The sequence below is a fragment of the Protopterus annectens genome, chromosome 9.part0 (genome assembly GCF_019279795.1).
Source record: "Protopterus annectens isolate FY-2018-M chromosome 9.part0, PAN1.0, whole genome shotgun sequence".
Classification (NCBI taxonomy): domain Eukaryota; kingdom Metazoa; phylum Chordata; order Ceratodontiformes; family Protopteridae; genus Protopterus; species Protopterus annectens.
The window spans coordinates 91330112-91349169 of NC_056743.1; the positions used below are offsets into that span (position 1 = coordinate 91330112).

The window sequence follows — 19058 nt, forward strand, 5'->3', positions numbered from 1 at the left end:
GATTGTTGTGCTGCAGTACCTGGGTCACTGTTTCACATTGCTGTGGTGCAAAGCCTAGGCCCCTGCTTCTCATTGTTCTGCTGCAGCATCCAGGCCATTGTTTCACAAATTTGTGGTGCAGCATCTGGTCCCTGTTTCACACTCTGTTGTGCTGCAGCACCCAGGCCTCTGTTTCACATTGTTCTGATGCAGCACCCAGGTGTCTGTTTCACATTGCTGTGGTGTAGCACCTGGGGCCCTGCTTCACATTGTGCTGCTGCAGCACCCAGGCCCTTTTTTCACAAATTTGTGGTGCAGCACCTGATCCCTGTTTCACACTCTATTGTGCTGCAGCACCCAGGCCCATTTCACATTGTTCTGTTGCAACACCCAGGCACTTGTTTCACATTGCTGTGGTGTAGCACCTAGGGCCCTGCTTCACATTGTGCTGCTGCAGCACCCAGGCCCTTGTTTCACAAATTTGTGGTGCAGTACCTTGGCCCTGTTTCACATTCTGTTCTGCTACGCAGCACCCGGCCCCCTGTTTCACATTGCTAAGCCAAACACATGGGTCCTTGTTTCATAATGTTCTGTTGATCTCATGGTAATTAACATTAATGGTGAGAAGTTCATACTCATAAAGTGTACTGCACTGCATATTCTAACATTAATTCCAGGATGTATTTATTGTACTTCATAATTTCTTTTGTGCATTTTAAACATTATTTTTGAAAAGACTGACTGAGTGTTTCATTGACTGATTGACAGATTGGTTAATTGATTGACTGATATTTATGCATTCTTTGCAGATGATAATTTTATGTTGTATGCTTTCAATAAAATGGAACTCATTAGTATAACTAATAAATGAGCACAGAACAGCCACAGATTTATTAGGCTGTTATACTAATATGTAACATATCTTAGTTAGAAATAAGAATGGTTTACTAAAACATGTTTTTAGTTTATAGGTCCCTGTTTATTTATCTCAAATTGAATAGTGCCTCAAAGCTATTCGTACTTACATTAGAAGCTAAGAAGAAGTTTTACTTAACTTTCATTTATAACTGCGTTTTGGCATGGTAATTCATCTATAATGATGGTACTAAACAGGAATTTGTGGTGAGAAGGATACTGATGAAAATTATACTGCCCAGATGTTTGTATTACTGTTGTGAAAAATATTCACTTTGAAGATCGGACGTATTAATGTAGCACCAAAGTATTCCAGCATTGGTGTTAGTCCTACATTAATACGTCCGATCTTCAAAGTGAATATTTTTATTCCATCCATTGAAAAATAATATAATGTAATATAATATAATATAAGGGTTCCTATTAGAACCTCGAACGCTTGAAATGTTGAACGTCATATGGTCGACACCATATGATCAATGTTTCAAGTGTTCAAAGGTTAAGCATAATGGTGCCATTCACTGAAGTGCGATCTAGGAGTTGGTATATTTAAGTAGGGGGGGTGTGGCGGGTGCAGCCCTCAATGTGGGGGGTGCGGGGGGGCTTGCCCCCTTCCTGCACCATTAAGGTAAGGTTTTTTTTTTGTTTGTTTTTTTATTATATATTCGAACTTTCAAACTTTGATCATATGTTGTTGAACATATGGGATTCGAAGTTTTGAAAGTTCGATTATATAATATAGACCCTAATATAATATAATATAATACAATATAATGCATGATGCAAGGGGAGTTAAAAAATATGATCTGCAAGGTATTTAAAAATGCCACAGCTGATTAAACATGTAAGTATAATTTGTGGATATCATTTTCTTAAAAAATTAGACATGATTGTCACAGCTTGGAAGATTTTGACAGATAGTTGCATGCTTAATTGATTCATGCTTAGATGGTGGACCATTCAGGTGAATTTTCAGTATAAATTCCATAAGCATTAAAGACCTAGGTGGTAGAAAGTTAACCCCCCACAGCTCCATGCATGGAGCTGTACTCTTCTCCCTTCCACCAGATTTATTAATTCTGCTTCAACAGTCTCATGCTTAGAAGTGATCCAGCTGAGTGTACAGTGTATGTTCTGGACATGTAGCATCAGAAGTTGAAAATGAAAACTGGGCTCTCCCATAGCTTACATGCATGACATATTTTAGTACATATGAATGTTTCTTTTTGTAGGAATAATATTTAATATCAACTTTATACATTCTACTGTACTTCTACATTTTTCTGTAGTAGAAATGATCAAGTGATCTGTGATTCACTACATCTAAATAAATCTGGAAAATTATCCATAATGAATAAAATATTTCTTTAATACTTTCAGGTGGGTATTTTATCAGCAGTTCCGCATCTCGTAATGACAATAATTGTACCAATTGGAGGGCAGCTTGCAGACTTCCTTCGCACCAAAAGAATTCTTTCAACTACTGCTGTCAGAAAGATAATGAATTGTGGAGGTAGGTCTTTGAATTATATTGTTATGCTCTGTAGTTTAGCACCCTTTTGTTTTCAAACAGAAAGTATGGTAATAATTTTACCACAAATTTAACCGTGCAATAAATATCAGCAAGATTAATAATATTTCAACGCAGAAACAGCAGAAACTTTTAGTTATGTACTTACCATAACTTTAGATGTTTGGGATCCATCTCGCCTACATTCAATACTGATGGGCTCGGAGCCGATCCCTCGGCTCCGACTCGGCACGCTATGCTATAGAGCGAGGCCTCTTATTGGCTGAGCTATTTCTTATCCCAGGATGCACCACCACTAATCCCCCAGATCTTGTTTGTCCGCATTCATGCACACATGCACAACTTGTTTATATAACATTGTTAGATGTTTCAAGATGAAACAACAAGATTTGGACCTTCTGATATCCTCTGATCTCCAAGGCAGGGGGAAGGAGGGTGGGTTATTGGGAATGTAGGCGAGATGGATCCCAAACATCTAAAATTATGGTAAGTACATAACTAAAAGATGTTATGTGATCCTATCTCGCCTACATTCAATACTGATGGGACAGCATCCCTAGCACCTAAATCCTGGGTGGCTCATTGGAAAACACTCCTGAGCACTGAGCAACCAAATGAAGCTCGTCCTCTAGATGCCACATCCAATTTATAATGGGAAATGAAAGTGTGCGGGGAAGACCATGTAGCCGCAGCACAAATGTCACTAATGGCAAGCTTAGAATGAAATGCTATCGAAGTAGCCATAGCCCTTGTAGAATGAGCTTTGACAGAGGTGGTAAGCTCTTTATTAGAATAAGAATAAGCTTGAGTAATACAGTCCCTGATCCATTTGGCAATAGGGACCTTTGTGACTGCTTTGCCCAATTTATTGTCCGCAAAGGATACAAACAACTGATCTGTTTTCCTTGTTTGTTTGGTCCTGTCTAAATAAAAACGCAACTGCCTGTGGACATCTAATGTGTGGAATATGAATTCCGCTTTGTTAGAGTACTTCGGAAAGAAGACTGGAAGTTCTAATGATTGTTGTAGGCAGAAACTGGAACAAACTTTAGGGACAAAAGATGGATTTGGCCTGAGAGATACCCTGTCTTTGTGAAAAACCAAGTACGGAGGTTTCACAGACAAAGCTTGAAGCTCTGACACCCTTCTGGCAGACGTAATTGCCACCAGAAAGGCAGTCTTCCATGATAGAAATTTTAAATCACATGTCGCTGCCGGTTCGAAGGGGAAGGAAGTTAAGGCGCGTAACACCACATCGAGATCCCATGGAGGAGCAGGATGAGAAATCGGAGGTCTTAAAAGCGCAGCACCTTTCAAGAAGGTCTTACACAATCTGTTGCTCATTAAAGGTGGGTCTATAGATTCGTGAAAATTGGAAATAGCTGCCAATTGAACCTTGATGGTAGAAACTGAAGAGCCTTGATTGAAAAGAGAAGTTAGAAATTTCAGTACTTCTGAAACAGGAATAGTGATGGGATCCAGGCCCCTGAGTTGAGCCCAAATAGCAAATCTTTTCCATTTGCTAGAATACAATTTCTTTGTAGCAGACTTATGGGCCGAAGATAAAATGTGTACAACTTCTGGATCCAATGTATGGCTCCTGACTATCGTCGGAAGAGGAGGAGCCAAGCCATCAATCTTAAGGTGTGTAGGGACTGGTGGAATAGTCCTGACTGATGAACCAAAAGGTCTGGAATCTGATCCAGGAACCATGGACCTTCCAGAGCATATTTCCAAAGATAGGGGAACAATACTTGACGAGGCCAGTAAGGAGCAAGTAAGATCATTTTGCTCCCCAAGAGAGATGCCTTTTGGATCACCCTGGGAAGGAGAGGAACTGGAGGGAAGGCATAAAGCAAGCCGGTGGGCCAAGGACGGGCTAGTGCATCCATGGGGCTCTTGCCCGGAGCCGGGGTGAGGGAGAAAAACTTTTTGCACTTCGCATTTAGAGGAGTCACGAAGAGGTCGCAACACGGAACTCCCCATTTGCTGAAAATTTGATTTGCAACTGTGATGTTCAGAGACCATTCGTGAGGAGAGAGGATGGTTCTGCTCAGTCTGTCGGCTATCACATTGGACTTGCCCGGGATATGAGTAGCCACTAGAAGGCGTTTGGTCGACACTGCCCATTTCCAAACTCTCATGGCTTCTCTGCAAAGAGGATAGGATCTGGTCCCTCCCTGTTTGTTCAGGTACCAGACAACTGACATGTTGTCTGAGTGAACGGCAATCACGCCCTGAGGGAGGTAATCGTGAAGGGCTTGAAGGGACAGAAGCACCGCCCTCATTTCTAGGATGTTGATATGAAGTAGGGTCTCTTCTGGGCGCCATTTGCCTTGGACTGATCTGCCCAGGGAATGCCCCCCCACCCCATCTGGGAGGCGTCCGTGGTCAAAGTGGCCGCAGGAGGAGGTGGAACAAAGGGTCGTCCCTGATCCAAATTGGAGGGCACTAGCCACCAGCAAAGGTCCCGTTTGCAGGTTTCCATGATCCATATGAGGTGACTGAGAGGGAGTTCCTGAAAGGACCACTGAGCTGAAAGAAGCCACTGGAGAATTCTCATGTGCAACCTTGCCAGGGGAACTAGAAGAACCGTGGCGGACATGGATCCCAATAGTTGCAGGACCATTCTGGCTGGGTCTTTGGATCTGGGAAGCAAGGCTCGAACTTGAGCCTGTATGGTTTGTATCCTGTCTGTAGGTAGATAGACCCGCATTCGATTTGAGTCTATCTCTACCCCTATGAATCTTATTCGTTGAGATGGCAGCAACACAGACTTTGGCCAATTGAAGGTGATTCCAAGGGAATTGCCCAGAGATATAGTGGCTTGTAGGCTCCGCAATAGTAGATGCTTGGAGGTGGCAGTTAGGAGCCAGTCGTCTAGATACGGAAACACCTGGAATCCTAGACTTCTCAGGTGAGCAGTCACGACCGCCAAACACTTGGTGAACACCCTAGGGGCTGTGGTGAGACCAAAGGGCAGCACGCGGAACTGAAAATGACTGCCTCCTAGGCTGAAGCGCAGATGTCTCCTGGACGCTTGATGTACCATGATATGGTAATAAGCGTCCTTGAGATCTATGGAGCACATCCAAACACCTTTCTCCAGCAATGGGAGAATGGTTTGTAGGGTGACCATTCGGAACTTGGACTTTTTGACTGAACGGTTTAGAATGCTGAGGTCCAAAATGGGTCTCAAGTCCCCGGTCTTTTTTGGCAACAAAAAGAATCTTGAGTAAGTCCCTAATCCGATCTGGTCTATGGGGACCGGTTGGACAACTCCTTTTTGCAGCAGCTTTGAAACTTCTGAGGCTGCAGTTTCCCGTTGACTTGGTGGCGGGTCCGGGATTTTTTTGGGGTGAGGTGGAGAGTGAGAGAAAGGGACGGTGTAACCTCCGGCGATAATTCGAAGCACCCATCGGTCCTGAGTGATGTCTTCCCAGGCTTTTAGGTGCTTCGAAAAACGACCCCCGACTGGCTCCGGAGCTGCACAGTCGGGCAATCCCTCAGGGACTGTGAAAGGCTGAAGAGCCACGAAAGGACTCGCAGTCTCCAGTGTTGCGAGGGCCTCTGCCGCCTCTGGGACAGCGTCTTCCAGAAGAATTTCCCCCTCCCCTGCCTCTGGAAGGGGGATCGTCCTGCTGTGAGGGGTAAGACTTCTGAGATCTACGGAACCACATTTTCCCTCCTCTTTTAGCCTTGGGGTAAGGCTGAAAGGGAGTGGAAAATCATGCCCCTACGGCAGTCAGAGTCTTACCTTCTTGCTCGCAGCGGGTCAATGTGTCCTTTACCTTGGGTCCAAACAAGGAGGACCCATCAAAGGGGGCGTCGGCAAAGGAAGACTTAAAGGCCTCCGCAAAATGTCACAGGCGGAGCCAGGCTTGTCTCCGTAGAGCAATGCCTGTACCCGCCGCTCTACTCGCCCCTTCGGCCGCATAAGAAATGAGCCTCATGGACGAGTTTGAAATGGACGACAGTATAGCCAGCTGAGAGCCAACCGTCTGGGCCAGCTCCTCAGGCAGGTTACCCAAGAGGGTATCAGAAAGTTCTTTGATCAGATCCCTCTGAAATCTGGTAAAATGTGTGAGATAGTTCAAGGACCTTAATGTAAAGGCCGCTGAACGTAGGGTGCGCTTACCATACCGATCCATGCTCCTAGACTCCTTATTAGGAGGATGGACGGACGTCGAAGCCTCTGCTACATCTTGCTGGGTAGCAGATGCCACCACCAAAGCATCTACAGCCACACCTTTAGTCAGGAACTCTTTTTCCGGGGGTACTGAGAGGAATTTATTAGGACGAGTAGGCACCGGTTCCACAGAGTCTGGGTGTTCCCACGCCCTTCGACAGATCAAATCCAAGAGCTCATCGAAGGGCGGAGACACCCAGGAGGCGGAGGGCTGAGCCCCGAAGGCCTTAAGGAACACCGACTCATCAGCAGAAGGGGGTTTGGATTGCCAGCCGCCTCGTTGTTGAAGGGCTTCCAGGATGTCTGCAAAGGAGACATCATCCGAGGACGACTTAGGGGACCCTTCTGCATCATCGAGATCAGTGTCTGATGTAAGAGACTCATCAGGGGAGTCGACGTGCTTCCTCTTGCATGATCTTTTCCTGGGGGGTTCTTCCGAAGAAGCTTCAGAATGACCTCCTGGAAGGGGGGAAACCCCAGTGGGGGTAACCTCAGGCCCCGGGGCTCCGCTGTCTAAGGACAGGGGGACTGCCAAAGACCCAGTCTCGGGTATGTAGGGAAGGAGCTGGGGAGACCGTGGAGGTAGCCAAAGATGATTTGGCTAACGCACTCCTCATAGCCCTGAAGGCGGGACCACCAGAATCCTGGGAGGGTCCCATCTCCGTGGCCACGACGGTGGACGGCACTCCCGCAGCCGACGCGCTGAGAGGAAGGCTTGGGACTGAAAACATCAGTCCCGAAGCGTCCCCCCCCGGGGCCGACAGAAGAAGTCCGCGTACCGAACTCCGACTCAAGAGCCAGAGTTGGAGTAAGGGTCGAGCCCGACCCTAAAACCCCCATCGGTTCCACCAGTACCAGCTCCAATGGTGCCGAGGCTGTTGGAGGAGGAACCAAAGAAGCAGGGTGGACCATCAGCTCCGAAGCCGAATGGGCTGGAGCCGAAACTAGCTTTTGAAACACCGGAGACTGGAAGAGTCTTAGGAGCACCCTGTCGATGTCCGAATCAGACATCTTGGAGGATCTAGATGACACCAATCGGGTCCGAACCGATGTCTCCATCGGCTCCATAGGACTAGGGGACCGGCTCCGAATGGATTCTATCACTATCGGTTCCGAGGGAGATTTCAAAACAATTTCCCTCGGTGCCGATGAGGACTTCGGCGCCGAAGGGGAAGAGTCTGAGCCGGCAACCCTTATCGGCTCCAATACCAGTGGAGCCGATGAAGGTGACCCGCCTCTCGATGCCCCAGTCCTCGGCTCCGAAACCAGAGGGGTCGAGACTGGAGGCATCGAGGCAGACCGTTCCGCCCTCGGCTCCGAAGTCCTTGGAGCCGATGGAGAAGCCTGCCTAGGTTTTTTGGCAGTCGGTTCCGACAGACTGGTCGGAGCCGACGCTTTTTTCTTTTTTGAAGGAGAGGAAGAGGAAGATAAAGCCTCCTCGAAGGATGGCTTTATCAAACCTTTTAGGATTAATTTGTTCTTCCTCTCCTGGAGGACTCTTGATGAAAAGGCGTGACACACGCTACATGACTCTTGTAGGTGCTTGGCACCTAAACAATAAACGCACGAGGAGTGGTCGTCCGTTATGGACATCTTATAACCACACCTCGCGCACTTTTTAAACCCAGAGGGTCTATGCTCTTTGGACATGTCTAAAGATAGATAATACACCAAAAACTAGCAGTTTAAAGTTCAAAATAAAAAGTTTTGTTTTTGTTTTTTTTTTTTTTTTAAAACAACAATACAGTTGCACAAAAAACACAGAAAAGGAGGGTCAAGACCCTCTAACTTAAACGGGTACTTGACCCACAAATAAAATGCTAGAAAGGCAAATAGCAATAGGGGAAGGCCCCTCTAACTAAAACGGGAAACCTTCCCTTAACGAAAAAACACAAATTCCTCAACAAATATCTCCAAACACACTCGTATCACAACAATAGCTGTTAAAACAGCTTTTGGGTTCAAAACAAGCAAATTCCTGACAGGAAAAGCCTAAATAAAGTAGTACTTAGCCCAGCCAAGTTGAGACCACGTCTTAGCTTGTAAGCGGCAAACGAGATCTGGGAGATTAGTGGTGGTGCATCCTGGGATAAGAAATAGCTCAGCCAATAAGAGGCCTCGCTCTATAGCATAGCGTGCCGAGTCGGAGCCGAGGGATCGGCTCCGAGCCCATCAGTATTGAATGTAGGCGAGATAGGATCACATAACATCAAATCATTTGCTTTTTTTTATACAATAAATAAATAAATTAAAGCACGTAGCATGACGATTTTTTTTCAGAAAGGGTTGGTGTTCTGGTCTACTCCATATGAATTCTTGGTACCATTATTTCATTAATTACTAAAGAATACCAACTTCTGATCTAAATATTCTGCTGAATATGATTTCACTGACAATACTGGGAGTGATGGCATTTCCTTTACAAATACTATGAGCTGCAGTTTTTGGAGAGGAAACGTAAATTTTTTTATTCGGTCTTTGAATTTTCTTACAGGTTCATAGTTCATAGGTGTATACTAGGCTAACAACCACTACAGCCTTTAAAAGCCTAGCCATGCAACCCAAATGTGACCCATACATTTGATTTATATTTGATTTATAGGGGTGATTTACTGACTTCCTCTGTCCATCAGAGACATAGCAGCCAGAGCAGGGGTTAATTCCAAATTACCCATGTCTTGGTTCAAGTTGCACTTAAATAGGGATAGGGTGGAACTTTGCTTTACATGGATGGGGAACCTGTTCCAGATTGGGAAACATATCTGTATCTCCAACCTGACCTATTTATGTCACATGCAAAATTTAGGTATTTTAATCTAGCATTTTTGCTGTTGTTTATTTTGTGGATGTTTTGAATGTTATGCTTTTAAGAACATTTTTTAAGTGTAGACAAATTCTTAAAATCTACAGTCATAAAAAATACAAAACTGGCTTAGAATATTACTTTTTTGAGATTGAAGGGTCACATTTATGAAAGGAGTGTGCTATTTCAGAGGGGTCTGCACAGTTACAGACTCAGAATCTACTGTGTAGCTGGATCCTTAGTGTTTACAAAAGGTCCACATAGGCTGGTCAGTGGTGACTGTAGCCAGTATGACTGTACAGGCTGTTTACTTGTAAATAATGGAACCATTGTTATATAGACATGGAATGTAACCCAGAAGGAGCTATCAGCAGCAGTGGGCACATGCCATATACAGGTCACTCAGTCTGCTAAGGGCAACCGGACAAGGTCATTCAACCTAGTGGATGCAGCAGACAAATATTTTGGCTGTGCCTCACTCTACTCTGTGATGATTTCAATCACCCCTGAATGTAAAAGGAAAAACAGTGTCCAGTACTGTTTCCTTAATGTTTTCCCTAACAAATCAAAACTGACATCCAACAGTTTCATGCCTGTACTTGATTGCTCAATTACCTCTGTCCTCCCACATTATCTCCAGTGACACAAAAGGGGCAGCCTTCCTTTCCTGGCCACATAAAGCCAGTGACCACTAGTTTACCTTTATCATGACTACTTCAGTCTTTCTGTACTTACCCATGACATGATAACCCAGTAAAGGAGTCCAATAAGCACTTTAGAAAAAACAAGGAACCACAAAGCCTCTTACATCACAGCCTACCACTACCCAATATAAATTATTTTAGTGACAAATAGAAAAAAGGTATATATTAAAAGATTAGCAATGGCATTCTTTATTACAGTCAGACAAAGGCATTCCTGGCAGTAGTATGAAGTGGGCCTAGGACACCTTGATCTGTTTGCATACCTAAACTGTTATCAGAGCTAGTCTGATGGAGGCTAAGGAGGCGTAGGTGGACTTGGCAATTAAGGAGAGGCATTGGAGTCTGCTGATGATAAGCTACAAGAGGCAACAAAAATAAGAGCATAAAAAACAAACACACACACACACACACACACACACACACACACACACACACACACACACACACACACACACAGACAGATCCTCATATATGCGCGCGCACACACACACACACACACACCCTCAAACATGCATACACACACACACACACACACACACACAAACCATCACCCAGATACACACACACACATACACACACACACACAGACAAACCCTCACACATGCACACACACACACACACACACACACACACACAAACCATCACACAGATAAACACACACACAGACAAACCCTCACACGTGCGAGAGCACATACACACACACACACACACACACACACACACACACACACACACACACACACACACACACACACACAAACCCTCACACATACATGCACACACACACAAACCCTCACACATACATGCACACACACATACACACACACACACACACACACACACACACACACACACAAACCATCACACAGATACACACACACACACACACACACACACACACACACACACACACACACACACACACACACACACACACACACACACAATTATGCGTGTGTGTGTGTGTGTTACTAATCGAGCATCAGAATACATAGAGAAAATATATGATACAAACAAAGGAGGAAACACAGACTCCACACAGACAGTGGGTAGGTGTCATGACTGAAACCTGGGTCCTACAGCTATGATCTTATGATCTTATGACTCAACCAACATGCTCTAGATACAGGTCACCTGATCAACATCCACTTTGCTGAAGTCTGTTCTGTTGAAATGGATTGACCAAAGTCAAACTGATTTATCTGGAGTCAGAACTCCCCATACTTCCAGTGCTCAGGACTGTACCGCTGCACCTCTTTAACTTTACAAGTAAATCCAAAAACAACACATTTTGGGCTAAGTTATACTTTTGTTCAATGTGTTCCAGTTCATTCTGTTTATCTTGCCTGAATAGACTTCATGGAGGTAGCTATGAGCCACATAAACAGGGTGCATTTATCTACTGCTCTTCCCAACTGGGGTTATCCACCATCTTCTAGCTGTCCAATGCCATCTTATTTATTTATTGTTTAGTTTGCATTTGTTTACCGGGAATGTCCGACTGGGCAGGCTGCCCATTTTCAGGGGAGGCCTGGGGAGAAAAGGTCCATTATTAACAGTACAAGATTATGTAAATAGGAAGAATGTATTACAGCAGGTGTACAATAGAAAGATTATCTTAATACACTATAAAAAAATTATTGTCATGCACAGTTAGCAGTGGTTACATTATTCGGTAATTATATATAGTAATATATATAATTATATATAGTAATATATAGCCTATATACAGTGGACTGAGGTACATTCTAATAGACAAGTGACAGTGATAACACTTTAAGATAAGAAAGAATAATAACATTTTGATAAAAGAAGGAATGAAAAATAGAAATAAAAAAGCTGAGTCAGAACTGTATCTGCTAATCTTGTGTGGCATAGCTTAGTTTTCAAAGAAAATAAGTGAACATGAGAAGGTGTTGACTTATTACAGCATAAAGATAATGTCATATACAATTACAGTATTTGTTTTTAGGGTAGGTAAATATAATAAGATATATAGTGTACATACACCAGGATTTGATTTTAGGAGTAGTGAAATATAATAAGATGGTGTACATACAACAGTGAAAAAAGCTGGATTCAATAAAGCCTACACTGTGTACACTAAGTGTACAGTGTTCTGAGTGAACAGACTACACAGACATAACTCACACCTTCTTGCTCCTACACTAAGTGCACACTGTTCTGAGTGAACAGACCACACAGACATAACTCACACCTCCTTCCTCCTACACTAAGTGTACACTGTTCTGAGTGAACAGACAACAGAGGCATTACTCACATCTTCTTCCTCCTACACTAAGTGTACACTGTTCTAAGTGAACAGACAACACAGACATAACTCACACCTTCTTCCTCCTACACTAAGTGCACACTGTTCTGAGTGAACAGACCACACAGACATAACTCACACCTCCTTCCTCCTACACTAAGTGTACACTGTTCTGAGTGAACAGACAACAGAGGCATTACTCACACCTCCTTCCTCCTACACTAAGTGTACACTGTTCTGAGGGAACAGACAACACACCAGGGGCGGCTCGTGGCATAGGGCTGCCGGACTGCAGCCCCCTCAAAAATAAAAAAGAAAAAAGAAAAACAAATGAAAAATAAAAAATATTTTTTTAATTTTGCGGACTTCGCGCATGCGCATAGACCGAGTCCCGACTTATCGGTCTATGCGCATGCTCAAGGCAGCCCGGCCGTCCCCATAGAGGGACACAAGGAGACGTCTGTGCACTTTTACAGTGCACAGACCCGCCAGGAGTATAGGACGCGTCCGGACTGCAAGAGGAGCAGCAGGGACTCGGGACAGAGCCGTCGGCGTCGGGAAGGAGCATTGGGATCTCGCGGGTCTTCAGTATGCGCGGGAAGGATGTATGTACGGACGTTCTGGATGTATTCATTCAGGTAAGGTGCCTTTTTATTTTTATTGAGTTTGTGCTTTTTAATTTACAATGTGTGTGTATGGTGCTTGTGCTTTACTGGAGTTTGTGTATGGTGCTTGTGCTTTACTGGAGTTTGTGTATGGTGCTTGTGCTTTACTGGAGTGTGTGTGTGTGTGTGTGTGTGTGTGTGTGTGTGTGTGTGTGTGTGTGTGTGTGTGTGTGTGTGTGTGTGTGTTTAAAAATAAGGGCAGTCTAAAACAATATCTTAAGTCAGAAGACTTTATCACAATGTGTGCTGCTGCATTCTGTGTTATTGTTTTATGTTTCTATGGTACAGAGTTTGTGTTTTAGTTTTAAATAATGTTGCGTTTGGCTTTCTGGTTTGGAAAATACTGTGGTTCTGTATTCTGTGTTTTAAACTGCAAGATACTATTACTTCAACACTAGCATATGACTGGCACTTTGCAAGCATAGCTCTGATGAGCACTTTAAAGGTTACATGCCTTGTTTGAAAACCCGTATTCCTCTAAAATCCCTTCCTTCCCCTTGACCACGTTACCGTCAGTAAAACAGTTGAAATCGAATGATTGCTTGGTCGTTGTATAACACTTGTTACACATCAGAATTTGAATGATACCCTAGAATGTCTTTGGTGGGGCCATCGATGATGTATGGAAATGTGGCATGCACTGAAGGCTCTTAACACAACAATGTGGACAAAAGGTTCAGCAGCTGTGACCTGGTTTAATTTATGTCCCAGAAAAAATAATTGTGAAATTGAAATGTAAGATGATCTTTTTTTCAAAAAAATCAGCTTGACTTATTCTCCTGCCCCAACCCACTGTATTTTTCCTCCATGGAAAGATGATTCATGCCAGACTAACATGTGTTAAAAAACTGTGTACTAAGTCAATGTGTTTCAGTTTCATTGGTAGCTTCATCAAATTGTACGTTCGGCACATAATTCTTCCAGAGATTTCATGCTGTTAAGACACGCACATTTAAAACATATACATTAGTTATGTGCTATCCCAGGATACATCATATTATGTGTGGTGCAAGGTGTTCCAACCATTTCACAAAAGGCAGCAAGCTGTGTGGCAAAAGGTCAAATTATTTTGTTCAAGACCATGACATAAACACATTCAAAGTGTGGAGTGTAGTTATCTAACTCATTTGTCTCTAGTGCTTTGACTACTAAACTGAACAGCCTTTATACTTTCTCTGGTTCATATACATGCATTTTACATAACATGCAAATTCATTTTCGTCTCTGAATGAGGCAGACAGTTACACATCATTTTGTCTACTTTCTGCTTTCTTTTTTTCTACCCTTGGTTGCTACATTCCTGTTTCATTCACAGTACTGAATTCTGATTCAGTCTCTACAGCTCCTCTCCCAAATTACCACCCCTGAGTGATCTTCAGTAACAGGGGGGGGGGGTGTGTGTGTGTGTGTGAAAATGCCCCAGGTGCTTATGGTGGTGTGGTAGGGAATGCCTCAGGCTTGAACCCTGTACCCTGTATGCAGGTGTTAAAGACTTGAGTTCCCTACCCACCACCATTTGTAAAAAAAATTCAGATTTTTACCTCATATTCGATCTGATCTGTTCCTCATAATATCTGTGGTTTGTAAATGTTGCAATGCTTGATATTTGATGGTGTAGTAGTAGCATTGTTGCCTCACAGCTGCAGGTTCTTGGGTTTGATTCTTGGCTGGGGTTCCTTCTTTGTGGGGTCTGTATCTTCTCCCTGTGTTTGTGTGGGTTTGCTTTTGTGCCCTCCCATGTTACAAAGACATGTCTGCATTATTTCTTCCTGGGCCTCTGCTGAAAATTGTTTATTTGTTCCAAGTCAGACTGTCCTGATTAAAAAATGTTAAATAAAATTGATAGGCATTTGAATTTCAGACTTAAGGGTTTCTGAATGTTTAATTCCTTGCGTATTTGATGGTGCAGTGGTAGTATTGTTGCCTCACAGCTATAGGTTTTCTGGTTTGATTCTTGGTTGGGGTGGCTTCTGTGTGGAGTCTGCATCTCCTCCATGTGTTTGTGTGGATTTGCTCTGGTGCCCTGCCATTTTACAAAGACGTGTCTGCAGTTTTAATCCCTGCTGAAAATTGGTTTTGTTCTGTCCGCAGTAAAATTGACAGGCATTTGAATTTCAGACTTCAGGTTTCTGAATGTTTAATTCCTTGCAGATTTGATGGTGCAGTGGTAGTATTGTTGCCTCACAGCTATAGGTTTTCTGGTTTGATTCTTGGTTGGGGTGGCTTCTGTGTGGAGTCTGCATCTCCTCTCTGTGTTTGTGTGGATTTGCTCTGATGCCCTGCCATTTTACAAAGACGTGTCTGCAGTATTAATCCCTCGTCTCTGCTGAAAATTGTTTTTGTTCTGTCCGCAGTAAAATTGACCGGCATTTGAATTTCAAACTTCATGTTCTTCAGAATACATAGTAGCACAACCTTTTTTCTAGCAATTTTCTAAGTTTATAAGATGAATATTTTAAATTTGTCCCTATTTTTGGGACTGTATTCCCCATTATTGGCTTCGTCCAGGTTTTGTGCTAAGGTTGACAGCTATGGCAAGAACTGAATTCACTAAATATGGACTGTAGAATTGTGCATATTTACTGATAAAGGTGCACTGTAGAATTGTGCATATTTACTGATAATGGTGGACTGTAGAATTGTGCATATTTACTAATAATGGTGAACTGTGGAATTGTGCATATTTACTAATAATGGTGGACTGTAGAATTGTGTATATTTACTAATAATGGTGGACTGTGGAAGTCTGAGTAGACTTTTTTTATGATAAATGTTCTCAACTGGGCAGTTTTGCCATTATGGGTGCATATGTTTTGTTTCATTGCTTACTGGAAAAATGTTCAAAACAAATTTAAAACACCCTCTAACAAGTGTACTGTATTGTACAAGGAATATAATTTTTAGTACAATGAGGAAGGTGTGTCAAAGAGCACATGTATGTTTCATATGCAAGGGGCCTATGATTCGAAAACAGCCCAAAATTAATCTTTATCTGCCACTGGCAAAATGTATTTTCTTTGAATGTGGGTTTCAATGCTGTTTCAATGAATGTGAGTTTCAAGGGCAGAGAAGTTTTAATGCTAAGTTTTCATTGTGAGACTGCATTGCTTTGTTTAACAGATGACTTAATGTTTGTGCTGTAAAATACAAAATAAAACTTTCAAATGAAGTCCAATCATTGAAGTAAAGCAGTATGCACATTAGTGTTTATGGTAAATGGAGTGAAATAGCCAAGTAATGCAGCAAACTCAGACAGGCCCAGCTGAACTATACCTCCCAACTGTCCAGATTTTCAAAGAATGAATAGATTTTTGCTTCTTATTTTTGGTTTGTTGTTCATAAAATTTGTAGTTTTAATTCCTAAATGATTTGCCAGAAGTCACTAAATAATAAGTTTCAGACTTCATAACCTTCATAAAAATGCATGTTAAAGTAAGAGCCGTTCTATCAACTGTCTCAATTTATACAAGAGCAATTTTTAGTACTGTTTATATGTGCCCCCAATATATTTGGCCTTGTTCAGATTTACTGCATTAACAGGTTGAGAGGTACATGCAAATAAATTGCTTTATAGAATTAGGCATAGCCAACCTCTCAACTGTCCCCAATTTTTGGCTCAAAATGTTGCTCTTCCCCTAATAATCCCTCCAAAATAGCAATTTTGGAAGAAAACATGGAGGGTTTACAATTAAGAAATAACTGTAATAATCAAAGTTATAGATTACTTGAAATGCATGTAGATTCTTTTATTTTGTCAGCTGCTCAAGGTAGCAGTACTAATATTAAAGTGTCCCTTCTTTGACAGGTAGAAGCTGTATTGTGTGTCTATTTTATATTTTTGCATCACATTTTTGGTCCATTTTTCATAAAATTGTGTTTTTGGCAAATTAGTGACAAATCACTAAAGACTGAAGTTAGAAAATGACAGACATTTGAGTTTCAGATTTTATACCCTTCAGAAAATTCATACTAATGCAAGACCTATTCTATTATCTTTCTAAGTTTATTAGAGCAATATTTAAAAATTGTCCTTATTGTTGTGCCTTTGTCCCACTTCTGTGTATGGCTTTGTCCAGATTTCTTGCTCTTGAAGTTGAGAGGTATGACAAATGTGTCAGGGCCATCACAGTCAGCCAGAGAGATTTCAAATTGTGACATGCTTGTTGCACCCCACTCCCCCATGTTGTGACTCTGGATGTGTCCAAGCAAGGCAAGGAGTAGTTGTATCTACCTTGGAATGGGGAGGACACACGGCATAAGTACTACAGTGGCGCTTCATCTGTCCTTGATTTTGCAGAATGGTCTGGTTTCTGTCATATTTTGTACTGTTGATTTATGCTTATTACTCAAAGTGCCTGTTGCTCTGTGTTTAAGTAGCAATGCTTTAATGACCATAAGGTAAGCTTGTCTGACATCGTAAGATGCAAGTAAGCTTTAATAAGCATACTGTTAAAGAATTGCCAACATTGAAAGCCTTTCTGTTGTTGCCATGCAGAGAATACTTGACTAGATAATGTATAAGCCTTGGGTATTAAAGGACAGGATTCCATTATTTTAAAAGCTCATTACACTTGTTGGAGACTTCCAGTCATCTCTACAGGCTTTACCCGTAAACTAAACAGAATGCCAATCATGTGTGGTCCATAACCTGTACAGTAATCCTTTAAGCAATGTATCTTGAGCTTGTTTCTTGTTTGCTTTTCATTTTTTACTTTTATCATGTTTTCCCCATGAAACAAGTTGTCAGGCAGCAGGTCTTTTTGGTTAAGAAACATTTTTACAAGTGGGGGCATCACATAGATTTCTACTTTCAGCTTGTTGCTTGGTACTTTAATAAAGCTGAATATATTATAATTAGAACTGCAGTGCAAGGAGAAGTGGTTTGAGTTGAGTGCTTCTGGTTTTCTTATACTTGATTTTGACTGGCATTCCAGTAATGTATTTAAAAAGTAATTTATTTTTTCATGCCTCACAACCTTTTGTTTCCATCTAGATATTAAGTAAGCTGTCATGCAGCCAATGCATTGAAATATTTTTATTCTTCTACACTTATTTTTGTCTTGATTGGACTTTCATAATGATGGTTTGCCACCCAGGGCAGCGTATTTAATTAAAGTTAGTTTTTTTGTGGTTTTGTGCATAGCTCCTCCCCTTTATGGTTGACCACACCCCTTCCCTTTGACCCCGCCCATTCAGCGTCTCCTGCAGCCCCCCTGTGATTTGAAGTCACCAGCCGCCACTGCAACACACGCACAACTCACACCTTCTTCCTCCTACACTGTGTACACTGTTCTGAGGGAACAGACAACACCAATATAACTCACACCTTCTTCCTCCTACAGTAAGTGTGCATTGTTCTGAGGGAACAGACAACACAGACATAACACATACCTTCTTCCTCCTACACTAAGTGTACACCGTTCTGAGTGAAAAACAACACAGACATAACACACACACCTTCCTCCTACACTGTGTACAGTGTTCTGAGTGAACAAACAACACAGACAAATGAACAGACAACGCAGACATAACTCACACCTTCTTCCTCCTACACTAAGTGTACACTGTTGTGAGTGAACAGACAACACAGACATAACTCACACCTCCTTCCTCGTTCACTGTTCTGACTGAACAGACAACACACACATAACTCACACCTTCTTCCTCCTACGCTAAGTGTACTCTGTTCTGAGTGAACAGACATAACACACACCTTCTTCCTCTTACACTGTGTACACTGTTCTGAGTGAAGAGATAACACAGACATAACTCACACCTTCTTCCCCCTACACTGTGTACACTGTTCTGAGTGAACAGACAACACAGACATAACTTATACCTTCTTCCTCCTACACTAAGTGTACACTGTTCTGAGTGAACAGACAACACAGAAACAACTCACATCTTCTTCCTCCTAATTTTAGTTTTCCTACTGATATTTTTGCTGCTTTAACTATTGACAGGGATTCATAAAGGTTACCACAAAGTATAGACTACATG

At 42.4% G+C, this 19058-nt stretch overlaps 1 protein-coding gene across 1 annotated transcript in view; it reads left to right on the forward strand.

Annotated features, from left to right (window-relative positions):
* Positions 1-19058, forward strand: part of SLC17A6 (solute carrier family 17 member 6) — a 226320-nt gene that overhangs the window by 178705 nt on the left and 28557 nt on the right. The window contains exon 9 of the mRNA XM_044082604.1: positions 2275-2407. Within this exon, the coding sequence (XP_043938539.1) occupies positions 2275-2407 (133 nt within the window). The remainder of the gene's footprint in view (positions 1-2274; positions 2408-19058) is intronic.